This window comes from Protopterus annectens, chromosome 3.part1 (assembly GCF_019279795.1).
Source record: "Protopterus annectens isolate FY-2018-M chromosome 3.part1, PAN1.0, whole genome shotgun sequence".
Lineage (NCBI taxonomy): Eukaryota > Metazoa > Chordata > Ceratodontiformes > Protopteridae > Protopterus > Protopterus annectens.
Genome location: NC_056732.1, coordinates 1897137253 through 1897153590, shown reverse-complemented (window position 1 = coordinate 1897153590; position 16338 = coordinate 1897137253). Strand labels below are relative to the sequence as shown.

The 16338-nt window shown below is 43.4% G+C and overlaps 1 protein-coding gene across 2 annotated transcripts in view; it reads right to left on the bottom strand.

Moving 5' to 3' along the window:
• Positions 1-16338, bottom strand: part of LOC122798813 — a 2048867-nt gene that overhangs the window by 901535 nt on the left and 1130994 nt on the right. For both annotated transcript variants that reach the window (XM_044067935.1, XM_044067936.1), the window contains exon 15: positions 1276-1384. In XM_044067935.1, coding sequence (XP_043923870.1) covers positions 1276-1384 — 109 coding nt within the window. The remainder of the gene's footprint in view (positions 1-1275; positions 1385-16338) is intronic.

Here is a 16338-nt window from a genome sequence, read left to right as displayed (position 1 = left end):
TCAGCATAACAACATCGTAACAAAGTCAGCAAACAAAATAAATTAATTTAGTGGATTTTCACTAGTTTCATTGTGAGTTTCCAGAGCTGAAGCAACACTGAAAAGGATGCCATATTGCAGACCACATGGAGAATCAATACATCTTTCACAGACAACACTATATGACCTTGCCAGACTCAACAATTTATTTTCACTGAAAAGAATGCACTTTACTCAGTGCATTTGAGGAAAAAGCAAAGCACAAAAATGAACAAAGCAAGGTGTCATAGACTGGAAAAAGTAACACTGCAAAAGATCTGGATTCGTAATTTGAAATAACAGCAAAACCTTTGTTGATGAAGGGGGATGCTATAAAATCCAAACCACTGTTAGCATTAGCATCATTTTGGCATTTCTCATAAAGGCAGTCTGGAATGACAACATCAGTAAACCGACTGGCAATAAAGTAGTAAGATGAATCTCTGAATTAGTACTGCAAATGGTGATGCTTTAGCACTCCTAAGACCCTACTACTCAGCACTGGGTATATTATTTCACTATACTGCATTCAAAAAAACATGAGTCTGTTGTAATAGTAATGTATAAACAGAAAAGGGACAAAGGCCTATTCTACGGAGTAGTAATTATTTCAGCTGTTACAATTATGCAGATTTACATGCACCACATTTCACGAACAGTGCTTTTATACAACAGGCTTCCGATCTTCCTTAAAAACGTCATTCCAGTTTCTCATTCACTAACATACAGCCTTTTAGTCAGCAAAATGAGGCGGCTACACAATAATAAAGACCTTGTGTTTAAGACAGAAAAGTACACAACTATCCACTGCAGTTCTTTTTCAGAAATGCAAAATCTGACCCTCCCAATCCAGTCACATCTAAAAAATAAAGCACAACTCAAAAACAAAAACAAGAATTCTGAAACTTGCTGTTAAACCATTAAAATAGTGTTCTGAATGGAGATGGGGGCATTGTCCCCTTGTAGCAACGACACCCATAAAACAAGATTTATGAACATCAGAGAAGGGGCAAATAGAATTACCAGAGCCTTAGATTCAACATTTACCCACATACTTGCACCATCAATTCCACTATTACAGGCCCCAAAACTTCAATGCACCAATCCACTATGTAGTGTGGAGCTATAATACACCGGTCAGAAGAAACAAGCACATAACCCTTTGCTGCTCCATTTCTGCAAGCTGAGGTGAGGCAATGAATAATAAACAATGAGAGGTACAACCTCAGATTTCCAACATGCAGTAAAGATGCATACCTGTAAAACAGGGACTCATATGGACTTGTACTGATGGAGTAAGGATACGAGAAATGTCTCTTTGTCTTTGCATTATGTTGTCCTTCAGGTCTATAATGAAGTTACTTAACTGGAAAGAAGAAAGAAAGCATTCAGTACTTTCCAGAAGCATTAACAATTACATAAAGGGAACATAACAGGCAAGCAGATATTCTACAGATATGCTTCTGACAGTGCTGTCCTTAGACTTTGCAAAAGTAATCATGACATGACATCTATTCCCTCCTTGGCTAGAAGACGGGATAAGAGGAAAGATGCAAAGTTCTTAAAAGTACGTAGCACAAAATATAGTTAAGTAAAAATATGCTGCAACAGTGGCTGTATAATGCCCAATCAGTATGCATCAGGACCAGACAGAACCTTTTCTGCAGCAGTCCAGAACTGAATCTAATGATGCCATTCTGGACAGTTACTTCCACACAAAGCTCACCCCCCCCCCAAAGAAAAGGCACCTTTTGCATGCATTTCTTTAGTCAGATAATGAACAGATAAGACAGTAGTGGCTGCAGTAATATAATTCAACATGCTGCTCAGACACATACTGCCGCCTCCTCCTCTCCTCCCAACATGCCATAGCAATGCTCTCTCAACTGTATCAGTATAAACATTGTGTTGTACCCCACACAACCTGCCTGCACTCAAAAGTTATTCGCCCTCACCATACAAATCATGTCAGCTTGTGGAAAAGGTAAAAGAATGACTGCAGTTAATGTATTCCATCTTTTCATACAGAGTTTGCCGTAACACAACACAGCCATTCAACAGTCATTTAACTGCCTTTTGCTTTCGCAAACTGACTCCCCCACAGTGATTACAAGGACAATGGCTAAAGTGATTTATTTCTACTTGATGCTGTCACTCACCTCCAACTTCAACACTAACCCTATTCAATGTAAAATTTAAAATAACGGGAATGCTTCAGCAAACTGCTCTCAACCTTCTATCTCTAAACTGTGTAACACTACCTCTTACATGGAACAAGTAGGTCACTTCAGCTAGGAATCCCACAGCACATTTAAAATATGTTACTTTATATTTAGAAGTTCTTTTGGAGACTTATTATGATTCAATATTTGACATGGATTTCTGTTAAATTCCAAACAGTGAACCATGTGGAACATGGTATTTTTAAGTCTTTCAAAATAAGAACACTCCTCATAATGAGGCAGTGTTGAAAGTTGCGTTTCTGGGGAAGTGTGCACTGTTACCACTTCCCATAAACACATCTAATGCTTAGCCAGTTTTATTTTTTTTTTTTTAACAGAACTTGTAAGGGAAAATCAGCCCCTGAAGATTGGGAGCACCTGACCCTGTTAATATCTCTGGTAAGTGGTAACAACAGCTGCTTTGGGCAACAAATTTCTGGTGCTTACCTGACATCCACTCACTCAGTCATTCATTCATTTGTTCATTCATTCAGTGAGTATCTGCTTTTTCCTGATCAGTGGCATACCACAACTTAAATTACAATAAAGGGCATAACTGCAGAATGAAAATGGATGCCCCCCCCAGCAGCTCGAGAAATTCTCCACTAAAGTTTCAGCTAACCAACAACTGGAATTTGACTCAGATCAGACTTTCAGTGTGTGAGTGCTTTCTTTTAAGTCTAGTAAAGTCAGATACTTAAACAACTGTTGCTCAGTTTGTTCCCAGTTTCAATGACCTACCAGACCACACCCTGATCCAATCACGTACCTCAAGTCAACTTAATCTCATCCACAACTGACTGAATCACAGCAATGCCTAATTTTACATTTAAATGACATCAGTACCTCCCTTCATATCATGATGTTACGTGAAAGTAAATGAACTGAACTACATAAGGAAAGCCAGCCACAGCAGGGTTATCTAGGCTTACAGTGGATATAAAAAGTGTACACATCCCTGTTAAAATATCAGATTTTTGTGATATGAAAAATGAGATCACAAATAATTTCAAAACTTTTCCCATCTTTAATGTGACCTATAACCTGTACAGTTCAATTGAAAAACAAATCTGTTAAAAAAAATAAAAAATGTGCAATAAGCTGGTTGTGTTAAGTGTGCACATACTTAAACTAATACTTTCTTGAAGCACCTTTTGATTTAATTACTGCATTCAGTCTTCTTGGGTACACACCTGCAATCAATTAGAGACTGATTAACCCCAAAGTTCACCTGTTCTAGTAGGATTTTTCTGACATTTACTCAGTTGCCTGCTACAGCAAAAGCCATGGTTCGCAGAGAGCTTTCAAATCATCAAAGGGATCTCATTGTTGAAAGGCATCAGTCAGAAGAATACAAAAAAATTTCCACAGCACTGGATATACCATGGAGCACAGTGAAGACAGTCATCAAAAAATGGAGAAATTCTGGGACAACAGTGACGTTGCAAAGAACAGGACGTCCCTCCAAAATTGATGAAAAGTTGAGACGAAAACTGGTCAGGGAGGCTGCCAAGAGACCTACAGCAACACTGAAGGAGCTGCAGAAATGTCTGGCAAGTAGTGGCTGTGTACTATATGTGACAACAATCGCCTGTATTCTCCACAGGTCTGGGTTATGGGGTAGCGTTGCAAGATGGAAGTCTTTTCTTACACAGAAAAACGTCCAGACTGGGCTAAAATTTGCAAAACAATACATCATGCCTCCCAAAAGAATGCAGAAATATGTAATGGTCTGATAAGACCAAGGTTGAACTTTTTGGCCACAATTCCAAAAGGTACATTTGGAGCAAAAACACTTTGCATCACCAAAAGAACACCATTCCCACGGTGAAGCATGGTATGGTGGTGGCAGTATCATACTTTGGGGTTGCTTTTCTTCAGCTGGAACTGAAGCTTTTGTCAAGGTGGAAGGAATTATGAACAGTTCCAACTATCAGTCACTTTTGACCCAAAACCTTCAGGTGTCTGCTAGAAAGCTGAAGATGAAGAGGAATTTCACCTTTAAACACGACAGTGACCCCAAGCATGCATCCAAATCAACAAAAGAATGGCTTCATCAGAAGAAAACTAAAGTTTTGGAATGGCCTAGCTAGAGCCCAGACCTAAATCCAATAGAAAATCCGTGTGGTGACCTGAAAAGAGCTGTACACAAGAGATGCCCTCGCAATATGACAGATTTGGAGCGCTTATGCAAGGAAGAGTGGGCAAACATTGCCAAGTCAAGATGTGACATGCTGACAGACTCCTACCCAAGAAGGCTGAATGCTGTAATTAAATCAAAAGGTACTTCAACAAGTATTAGTTTAAGGGTGTGCACACTTATGCAACTAGCTTATTGCACGTTTTTTATTTTTCCCCCAACAGGTTTGTTTGCTTATTAATTAAATTGTACTGTTTATAGGTCAAATTAAAGGTGGGAAAAGTTTTGAAATTATTTATTATGGTCTCATTTTTTATATCACAAAAACCTGGCATTTTAACAGGGGTGTGTACACTTTTTATATCCACTGCATATAAAGTTAAGCATATTCAAACAAAAATCGATGTGGCAACCGAAATACAAAGAGAAGGAAAACAGTGCATCGCAACTTGAAAATAATTCTCTCTTGCCACCAAAGTGTTAGGAAGCTCTAGTTTTAGCTCCTGAATCATGAGCCCAGTAAAAATTCATACTTGCTAGTTTTAAAGAAAATTCAACAGAAACTATGCTAGAAAATGTTGGTCTAAAGGTAGACAGTTGCTTTCTGCTAAGTTACAAAAATAGCCTGTTTTCCTGAGGACCATGTGGCAGAAAGAAAAGTTGTGTAAAATCTTATCAAAACCATAGATGTGCTTCTCTTCCACGTTTCAGTATTCCTCACATATGGGTTTACTCCTCTTGCTCCCCAAATGTCCAGCCAGTACCAAACGTTTTCAGTCACTGTATGATGTGTGGGAAGTCTGACATGGCTAGTGGAACGTGGGCCATAAAAGTGACGTCTGCATGCACCAGCCCTCAAAACTGTAAACCCCAGTTGGAACCAGTCCTAGCAAGTGAAATGCCAGTCCTGTCCCATCCAGAAAGGGAAATGTAGCATAACAGGAGGGGAAGGTTGGTAGGATGGAATACTGCAACATGAAAGAAAAGGACATTTATGGTTATGGTAAGATTTTACACAACCTTTCTATGTCCTTCTATTTACATACTGCAGTATTCATCATATATGGGTGAATGCCAAAGCTCACTGTGAAAATGGGGGTAGTGGTCTAAAGGCGGTCTCCAGGAATGCATGAAGGATAGCCCTGGCAAACTCCACCCTGGCTCTGGAAATATGGTCTAACTTATAATGTTTGGTGAAGGTGTGTACTGATGACCTAGTGGCTGCTTCAAGAAATGTAGAGGTATCCAAGGCCCCTTAAGAACGCTCGTGAGGAGGCCATTGCCCTGGTGGAATGTGCTTTATTTAACAGTACCTTGGCAGGGATTTCCCATGGTGTTTGTAGCAGAAGGTGATAGTTTTGGAAATCCCGGTTGAAATTGTTTCGTTACTGCCTTCCGTAGGGCCCTGTGGTAGGAGACAAACAGTTGTTCAGCTTGTCTGAAGGGCTTGGTTTTGTGCAGGTAAAATCTGAGTTGTCTGTGCACGTTTAGGGAATAGAGTACTCTCTCGCTGTCTCCCTGTGGCTTAGGAAAGAAAGTAGGTAGGTGGATGGCTCGAGTCAGTGAAAGGTCATTCACCACCCTGGGCATAAAGGAGGGTTAGTTCTAAGTGTAGCCCTGTCAATGTGGAATACTAGGATAGGTTGGATAACCATGAGGCTTGCAGCTCTGACACTCTTCTGGCTAAGGTCAAGGTCACGAGTAGGATAGTTTCCATATAAAGTGTTTTTGGGAAGCACTAGGTAGCCTATCTACCACAAGAGGAGTGATTTCTGGTCCAGAAATTGTAGTTTATTGGTAGTCTGGGCAGTTTTTGCATCCCTTTTAACTTTCTGGTTTAAAAGCCTGTGTTTGTGCATCGGCGCTCAGCTGAAGTAAACTATTACTCGTGCAAGACCGTCTGCTCTCCAATTTTTCCCTTAGAATGAGCTTGTTCTCTTACTTTTTGCACTTTAATTAGCTTAATTGGCTAGCAGTTTAACAGGCTTTTCTAGCATTTATTGTAGCACAGTTAGGTTTTATCAGCACTAGCTGTTCCTAAGCAGTAACAGCACCAGTACTTATTAGTTATGACCACCCTTCCAAGTATGATTGTAGGGCAATTTCCTGTGCTTTCTCCTGCTAACGTGGTGCACTTGAGCATTCTGAGACAGTGTGGCAACTGTCTAATGTACACAGACAACGCTCTCCTCTTACCTGCCAACACACATACATGTGAGAGATGCACTTATATCACCAAACTGGAAGCAGTGCAAGCTCCAACCAAGACCGGACTAGCTGATCAAGAGGAGAAGGCCAACACCCTGCAACTCACTACATAGAACACGCAGGCCTCCAAAACACCAACCATCACAACCTACACAGAGAAACAGAAATCATACACCCACCTTCGTGGAGGCTCTCAATAAAAATTTACCTACACAACAGAGACCCCCAAGACAGAAACACACTTGACCACAACACCAACTGCAGAACACACAGCTCATCACCACAGTGTGCTCCTCAACCTAAGATCTTAAGGCAAAACACTTTGCTCAATGTACTAATCACAGGAAACTCAATTGTGAGGCACACTGATGTCTCACTCACTAGGTTGAACAAGGAGAAGGTGACAGTCAGTTGTCTATCAGGTGCCAGGATCCGCCACATAACACTCAGGTCACTCCACAAGTACAAATATGACTCAGGCATTGTCCATGTGGGTATGAATGATCTGAGACGTACCTCCCTGGACTACATGAAGAGAGATGTGATGAAACTTTTGGTTTATATGGCCCAGGCAGGTATGACCATAGCCCTGAGCAGTATTCTACCATCACCCAGAATGATACCACAGTACCAGCAGAAATGAGTGACTTCAACAACTGGCTACGTTTCTGGTGTCATTCCAGTATCTGTCTGCCTGGAACGACATGATCAATAGACCTCGATGCTTTGCCAGAGACGGCCTGCATCTGTCACCCCTGGGATTCAGGGTACTGGCTAAGGATCTTGCCACTCCTATAGTGCCTTTTTAGGTAGTGTTTCAAAGACCAAAATTCCACCGTAACAGCTACAAACAAATGTAATCTGAGGGTCATGCTGCTCAGTGCTAGAAGTCAATCTCAAGATGCACTCGCTCAAAGCTCTCCTCAAAATAGAGGATGTACACATCTGTGCTACAACAGACACTGGTCTAAAGAGGCAGAAAGTATCCCATGCGCTCCCAGGCTACAACTGATTCCATACCGTGTGCCCTCAGAATAAGTCCAGAAGCTCCAAAGGTGATGGTGTCTCCATATTCTTAAAGGATATGCACACCTCTAGACTGGTAGCCCAGCATAATGCATTCAAGATACTTCAGGTACAACTAACACTGGGTAAGATGGTGATACAAGTCATAGCCTGCTACAGAACCCCAAACATGTCCCTAGACTCTCACTCCCAAGTTCCTAAGCATCCTGGAATCTATCAAGTTACAACCCAATACTTTCATACTGGGCGACTTCAAATAGTCTTCCATCAACTGGGAAAACGAATCAAGTACCAATGTACAGACCCAAAGCTTTCTGGAATTTATCAATTCCAATGTCGTAGACCAGCTCATTCTGACCCTCACTACAGGAAGCAACATCGTCAACCTGGTTATCACCAACATGGGAGACTGTTGCTCCACACCTATAGTAAATTCCTCCCTGGTTAAATCCGACCACAAACTGATCACCATGTAAATCGTCATCTCACCTACAACCCCCGCTAAGTTGACCACCTTGAAAAACTTCTCTAAAGCCAACTTTGGGCTCCTAGAAACAGAGGTGGCTAACTTCTCGGCAACCATGCCAATGGAAAATAGCTGCACGACTGCAGAATCATACACCAATGCACAGTATGAGCACGTACACAAATTCATGGACTTTGCCATACCAAACAGAAGTGACATACTCCTCCAAAAAAAGGAAGCCAATCTGGTGGTCCTAAGCCATCAATAAACTCTACAACAGAAGGAAGAAACTATTGCAGAAAAAAAAAATGAAGTCACAAAACTGGAAAACCTCTCTTATCTGTCTCAACAAACAGCTGAGATCCCTTACCAAATCATCTAAAGCTAGCTATGAAGGCATAATTGCGACTGACACCAAAAACAACCACAAAGCCTTCTACAGCTATATCAAAAACCTCCAAGGCAATACCCAGATTTGCTCTGAGTTATTGCACAATGGCTCCTCCTATACTGAGCCAACAGATATAGCCAACATACTGGCCGACAGATTCAGTGCCAACTTTACCCCCCAGGGCCTTATCACAGTACCAGAAGAAAGCCTGGTACCCACCATTTTTGTGGCACAAGTAAAAGCTGCACTGTCCAAAGCCAAGAATACAGCATTCATGGGACCTGATAATATCCCTGGCTGCATCCTACGCGAGCTATAAAATGAACTGGCACCACATCTGTGTGCCCTGTTCAATCACCGCCTTACCTCAGGATATGTCCCTAACAAATGGAGCACTGCTACAGTTATCCCGCTCCATAAAGTGGAACAATTACAGACCCTGGGAACTATCACCCCATTAGCCTGACTAGTCTGGTATGCAAAGCTATGGAGAGCATCATCATGGACCTGCTTAACAAGGATATAGGCAATCTCCAAACTCTTGACCCCACACAGCTTGGCATTGTCAAGGGGAGATCCTGTGAACCTAGATGACTTCTTTGAGGTAGTCAGCAAGGCTGTGGATGAGGGTAAGGCAGTGTATATAGCCTAGCTCGACCTGGCCAAGGCCTTTGATTCCATTCCCCACTCAGGTATCATTGGTAAACTCACAAAACTAGGCATCAGTGCTTGCATCACTAGGTGGGTTGCAAACTGGCTCACAGACAGGACCCACAGATTAAAAGTTGCGGATTCCAAGTCAGACTTTTGACCAGTCATGAGTAGAGTCCCACAGGGCTCGGTCCTAGGCCCTCTCCTGTTTGGCATCTACTTCTTAAAAGTCCAGGCCAACACAGGACGACTATGGCTGCTCAAGTTTGCTGAAGCTGGCAAGCAAGGAGTCATTATCAACTCCCCAAGTGATGCAGACATCCTACAAAAGGGTCTCTATGAGACCAATGACTTGTGTAGGAACCATGGCCTGAAGCTTAAGTCCAAAAAATGTGTCATCATCCCCTTTGGAAAAAAACTCAGTTCCTACGAATGACCACGTTGATGGGATCCCACTGAACACCAAAGGGGCCACAAGAGATCTGGACACCCAGGTCGACAGCCACCTCACCTTCGACCACCACATTCACACTGTGGTCAGAAAGTCCTTCTATGTGGCACATCTTATAACCAAAGGTTTTGTATCCAGGAAGAAAGAGGTCATCATTCCTCAGACTAATCATCAAATATAATGCCCCATTTGGCATGTACCTGACTAGACACCTACAACAGCTGGAGAGGCCACAAAAGTACCTCACAAAAAGGCTCTTAGACCTTAAACACACGTCCTACACGGACAGACTCAAGAAACTTCAGCTGTTCTCAGTCTCTTTATCGTCTACTTAGAAGTGATCTCTGCCTGACTTACAAAGCCACGTCTGACCCAGCCCTACTTGAAATGTTACACCTAAAGAAACCCCAATCCCCCCGTGCCACACGCTCCAGAGATCACAACCTCATTACCACAATTAACAGAACATGCTGGAGGGACAGGTTCATCTCCCAATGACTGCCCATACTCTGGAATAAGCTTCCCATTCATGTCAAGCAGAGCACCTCGCTGGCCCTCTTCAAGAGAGAGATCTTGACGAGTGAATGGGTAACAGTGTGTTCACCCCAAGGATCACTCCAGTTGCCCTACTGGATAGGGGCACTGTGAACTAACATCGAGTGGCACGGTGCCTGGGCAATTTTTGGGGGTGGGCTTGTAAAGGCTCCAAGGCCATTAGCCTAGTACACACCTATGAACCTTCATCTGCTGGCTCGAATGGAGGAAGTGTAAGCTTTTCCAAGACATAGTTGAGGTACCATGGGGGTGGGGATGGCTTCCATGGTGGGGGTCTCAGGTGAAGGACCCCTTTAAGGAATAACTTAGCTGGTAGTCTGGAAGCTGGGGGGGGGGGTGCGGTCCAAAGGAAGACATGCTGAAATGGCAGACAAGTGGGCTTCAATGGATGAGTAGGCCAACCCTGTCTGCAGTAGTTCACACAGGTAAAACAGTGCTAGAGGGGTGTCGCTTGCAAGCAGGTCCAACACTCTTGAGATAATATAGAAAATATCTTCTACTTTGATAGGTAAGACTTTCTTGTATTTGGTTCCTGGCCTCCTGCAGGACAGTGAGCACATCCTCATTGTAAAGGTGTCTGAAGGGAATTAGAATCCTATCAACCACAGGGTGAGGTGCAGTAACTGCCACTGTGGGTGCAACTGGGAATCCCTTGTGCTATGTGAGAAGGCCCACACTGAAGGATAACTTGTGGTGCTTGCCCTTGGAAAGCTGTAAGAGTAGGGGGAACCAATGTTGTCTTGGCCAACAGGGAGTCACCAACAAGATATTTGGTGTGCCCTGCTGGATCTTCAGCAGGACCTACTCTACAAGGGGAAGAGGGGAAATGCATAGAGAAACCTCCCCTTCCAAGAGTTTGAGAAAGCATCTGTTGCCATCACATGAGGATGTGGGAGTCTGGCGCAAAAAGAAGGAAGTTGCCTGTTGATGGAGGAGGCAAACAGGTCTATTTGAGGTGTACCCCACCGGTGGACCAGGTCCAGGAAGACATCACTGTGAAGCATCCATTCGTGACTGTTTGTTATGGATCTGCTGGGGGAGTCTGCCTGGGAGTTCTGTTGTGAAAGAATGTAAAGTGCCTGCAGGGAACTCACTGGGAGGTGGCCAGTTCCCACACCAGGAGGGCTGGTCTGCAAAGCAAGTAAGATTTGCCGCCCCCCCCATTTGTTGAGATACCACAGAAATGTGGTATTGTCTGTCAAGATCTTTAGTGGTGGTGGTTGTACATTGGACTGGAAGGCCTGCAGGGCCAGACGTATTGCCCTTATCTCTGGGATACTGATGTGTTCTTTTTGTGGGGCCCTGGCCATAGCCCCTGCACTTTCAGAAGGCCCAGAGTTGCTCCTCAGCCCAAGTCTGAGGCATCTGCATGCATGATCTGTTTGGACTGAGGTGGTTGAAGGAGAAGACCTGGACTGAGGTTCACTTGCTTCAACCACCAATGGATTTCTAGTTTGAGGCAGGGTAGGAGAGGCACCCTGTGCTCCAAGGAGTGGGAGTGCTTGGTCCACACTGATCTTAGGGAGCAAAGCAACATCTTCATATGGAGTCTTGCTAATGGTAACATGGGGACAGTAGATGTGGTCAATGCTGTTGTCTGGAGGCCCAGAAAAAGGTGTTTTGCTAAGCTTTCCAACTTTTGTGGGGGAGGTAGGCTTTCATGATGTCTGTACGAATCCTGCACCCCAAGAAGAGAATGTCTTGGGAAGGTTCCAGGTGATATTTTGGGAAGCTGATCTGAAATCCCAGGGACTGTAGGAGAGTAATGGTAACTTGTAAGTGTTGCAGGACGGCCTGTTTGCAGTCTGCCTGAATGAGTAAGCCATCCAGGTAAGGGAATATCTGGATTCCTTTTGTTCTGCAAAAGGCAATAACTGGAGCCAGATATTTGGTTAATACTCTGGGTGCAGTAAAAAGCCCAAACGGAAAGGCAGAAAATTGATAGTGTGAAAGACTCAGAGAAGCTCAGGTATTTCTGAAACTGGGCCTTATAGGGATGTGAAGGTAGGCATCCTTGAAATCTAGGGTGGCCACGAACCCTTGGGGAAGGAGTGGAAAAAGAGTTGGCAAGGTCAACATCCTAAAGGTAGGAACCTGAAGGAAGATGTTGAGTAGACACAGGTCCAGAATTGGTCTCCAAAGACCGTCCTTTCTTGGGACTAGGAAAATCCTGGAGTAGAAACCTCTTTCTTTTGCTGTCAGTGGTATTGTTTCAATGGTGCCTTGGAGCCATCAGGGTATCTAGTACTGGGTGCAAGTTGTGGGATACCCCTTCTCTTTGGAGATATAAGCCAGGTCATAAAATACCCGTTTTGTATGATTGAAAGGACCTATTTGTCTGAAGTGATGGATGTCCACACTTGAAGACAGTGAGAGACGCACAGAGAGGGAGGGGGTGGGGGGTTTACGGTTAGCAGGTAGTTAGATACTACCTGCCATGTCTTGAAAGGGCAGTCTCTGACTAGAGGAGGAGCACGTTCTGGCAGGAGTTGCTTGCTTCCTGGTAGTTTTCCTGGGCCTAGTGAGAGCAGCAGGATGAGAGTGCTTTCTAATAAATAGTGTTTTTGCTGGGTAATTCCTCTGGATCTTTGGGATATGAAACCAGCAGGTGTTTTAAATCCTGCATCTCTTTCCCCTTTTGTTGCAGTAATTTAAATGAGTGTAAATTTTCTAACCCAGACGTTCCATAGTTTTGCGGTCTTCGTCAGCTGGGAGAATGATGGTGGTAGGCAATAGTTTACAGGCTTTGTGTGTGGAAATGGAAATCGTGGCAGGGTCTACTGGAGGACACTTAAGAAACTTAGCAGTCTCAGGCACCTTATAAAATCTATCAGGTATGCGTGGAGCCCGGGGTTGAGAGTCAGAGTTCAGGGATGTTGAAGAGAAGGCATCCATGAAGGCAGGCAGAAATGGAGGAACAGCGGTAGGAGTTGGGGAATCCATCTGAATGAGGTCATAATACCTTTTTTGAACCTCAGTCATTTCAGAGGATTCCCACTTAAAATGTTCCTTCATCATGGTAATAGTCTACCCAAAGGTCAAATCCTCAGCTGGGGAGTCAGGGTCAAAGGATTCTTCCTCTGGAGAGCCATATCCCAAGGAAGAAGGTAGCTGAGAGGTATACGAGAGTGATTCTTCAGATGAAGAATCAAAGAATTCCTCCTCTTCCCTTAAACAGGGGTCTGATGTTTGAAGTCTTGGACTCAGTATAGGAGGAGAGAATGGTGGACACGTCCCTGTAGTGGTAAGCCATAAGGCCATAAAAACTTTAAACAAGCTTTGGCTGAAAGCCTGCCAGTCGGGCATGCTTTCTGGAGAAGGTGAAATGCGTTTTCTGTTTTCTTTCCTTTTGAGAGGCCTGGCGGGCGTCTGAAGGGAGGAAAGCCTGGAATCGGGCACCTGTAAAGAACTGGAGGGATCCAACAGACCTATCGAAATCGCTGGTCCCCCTCCACATCAAAATCAAATGTCAGAAAAGCCTCTACGGACGTGCCATCTGCGCAGGACTGTGTGGCTTCCATGGAGGTACCTGCTGTATCCGAGGTGGCGGAGCCACAATCCTCAACCACGCTGTCGGCCACAGGCTGAAGGTCAGACAAAAGAGGCGCAGCAGTAGTGGTAGGCCTGATCGTCTTGGCTTCCTTTTTTTGGTGGTTTGGCAGGTACGTAGGCAGAACCCTCCATACCCAAGGCTGTTTTAAACTTTGGTTTCCAGATAAAGATTGAGCACGTGCAGGCGGCTGTGCAAATTTTTGGGGAAAAACGCGTGGCAAATGGAGCAGGCCTTGTAATTATGCGACCGACCTAAACAAAAAGACACTGATTGTGGGCATCCTTGTGGGCTGACGGCCTCACGTACACTTGCCCTTTCTGTTTGAATTGAATAGGCATTAGAATAAAGAAAATGACTGAAAAGGTTTCCCAACGAGGCACTTATCTGATTTCTTCAAGATCCAACAGCTGGGATTGGCAGGAACACCTGACTGGTGGCCGAGACATTCTGAGGGCTGGTGCGTGCAGACGTCACTTTTATGACCCACGCTCCACTAGCCACGTCAAACGCCCCCACGCACCATACAGTCACTGAAAACTTTTGTATACTGGCCGGATGTTCAGGGAGCAAAAGGAGTAAACCCATATGTGATCAATACTGCAATATAGAAGGGTATCTGTAGATGATTCACCATAAATCTTAAGAAAGCAAACTGAAATGGATTCAGTAACCAAGGGAACAAATTCCAAAAAGTAATGAAAATCAGTGAAAATCTAGACAATATAAAAATTAAAATTCAAAGGATTGTGAAAACTGAAAAAAAATGCAGAATCCAAATTCAAATATGTAGAAATGAAAACAACACAAGAAGAGTTCCAGAAAAAAATGAATACAAATAGGTTCATAGGTTAGTACTAAGCTAACTGCCCTTGCGAGCCATTTTAAGCCTAGCCAATTATCCCTTGTGAGACTCGAACCCTGCAACTTGCGTTTGTAAGGCAAATACCTTAACCATTAAGCCACCCTCCCAACCCTCCATTAAGCCACAAATGGAAGACGGGCCTTGTATAGAGACCTTCCGATTTACCTGCATCCCACAGAAAGCTGCAGGAGGCAACTGCATGGCTTTCAGGCCAGAAATATTATAATCCTGGACTGGTAAACCTCAGAGTTGTGCTTAAAGTAGGCACACAGGGTCTGCAGTCTAGTAGGCAGCCAATACAGTTAAAAGACCAGTTTTAAATAAGTAATTTATTTAAACGTTAAGAGTGAAGACAAGTGCAAGTTTGCCAAAATCCAAGAAGAAGATAATGTGGCATTATTATGGAGAACAAACAAGTAACTTGAGAAGAGGGGGATTACACTGACCTTCAAGCAGAACTAAAATTGCTGCCAAAAGAGGATGGAGAGAGATTCAAAATAAGTCAAATTTCTAAGTAAATGGACCAGGACACCAGAAAGCTCAAACAAAAGCTGGTGAGTACAGCATACAAGATTTACCATGACAAAAGAAAAAACAAATACAATCACAGAAGCTAAAAGGAGGCTGTGAAAATAAAATGAATGAATAAATGCTAAAAATGGGTGACATGTCTAGCACCTATATATGCTACAAAAAAATCAAGCAAATTCAGAACATTTGCATAGTATTACTAGCACATATATTTCAATAATCCATATAGGCTGTGACATCCCTTATCTGGGATAGTAGTCAAGGCACCTCAATCCTCACGACTGATACCAGTGAGGAACATAAACAGAGAGAAATAGACACACAGTATTTTCAGATGCAGCCTCTGCCCCAAGAGCAATTTCCCAAAAGAGCACACAAAGAATGCACACTCCAGTCCTGAGGCTGGGCTTCCTCTCCAGGCCCAAGATAAGACTCCCCATTGACCACTACAGAGCTGAGTCCTTAGCCGGGTGTTCCATGCCAAGTCCTCCACCACTCTCTCAGTGAAATCAGTGCTCTCAGTGTCCCTGGTCACACACACTCTTGAGATTTGATTTTCACACACAAGACAGGTTGGCACAACTTACTCGCTCTGCCACCTCCACCCAGGCTATAAGATAAATTTGGTGCTACCAGAACACCCAAAGCCAGTGATTTTAAGGCTCTTACTTACCACGGTACCTAATTACACTTGTACAAATGATAGTGTTTAATTGAGCAGAAAGACATTCAGGAACATTGAGCAACAGTGCCACTAAATAAATGCAAGTACTATCAAAGGTTAACTATCTTCTAAAAGACCAACCACAATTAAAGGTATAGATATAGTTAACAATAAATAAAATAGAAAACATGAAAATACTGAATATCTATTTACAATAAACACTGGAGTTGCAATAACAGGAAATATAAAAAACAACACAGATGGAAAGACTTGGACAGATACAGAAATAAACAGCACTCAGCTAATCTCACTATAGTTTTTAACTGACTGAAGAATTACTGTTCCCTAGCGACTTACTAACAAGGCAGATGAAAGTGGAGGAGTGTCTTGTCAGGTCCAAAAACAGAGTGCGCTCCTCACATCTCTCACTAGTATTCAAATACACTTTCAGTGCTGGCTACATTATCACATCACATCTAGTCACCTGACTGATTCCCACACTACCCTCTCACTAGAAACTGCGCCAGGATCTGGCACCGATGTGTCACAAAACACACAGAGAACTTTAGCTGAGGTTTATCACAGCATCTGAAAACTGTA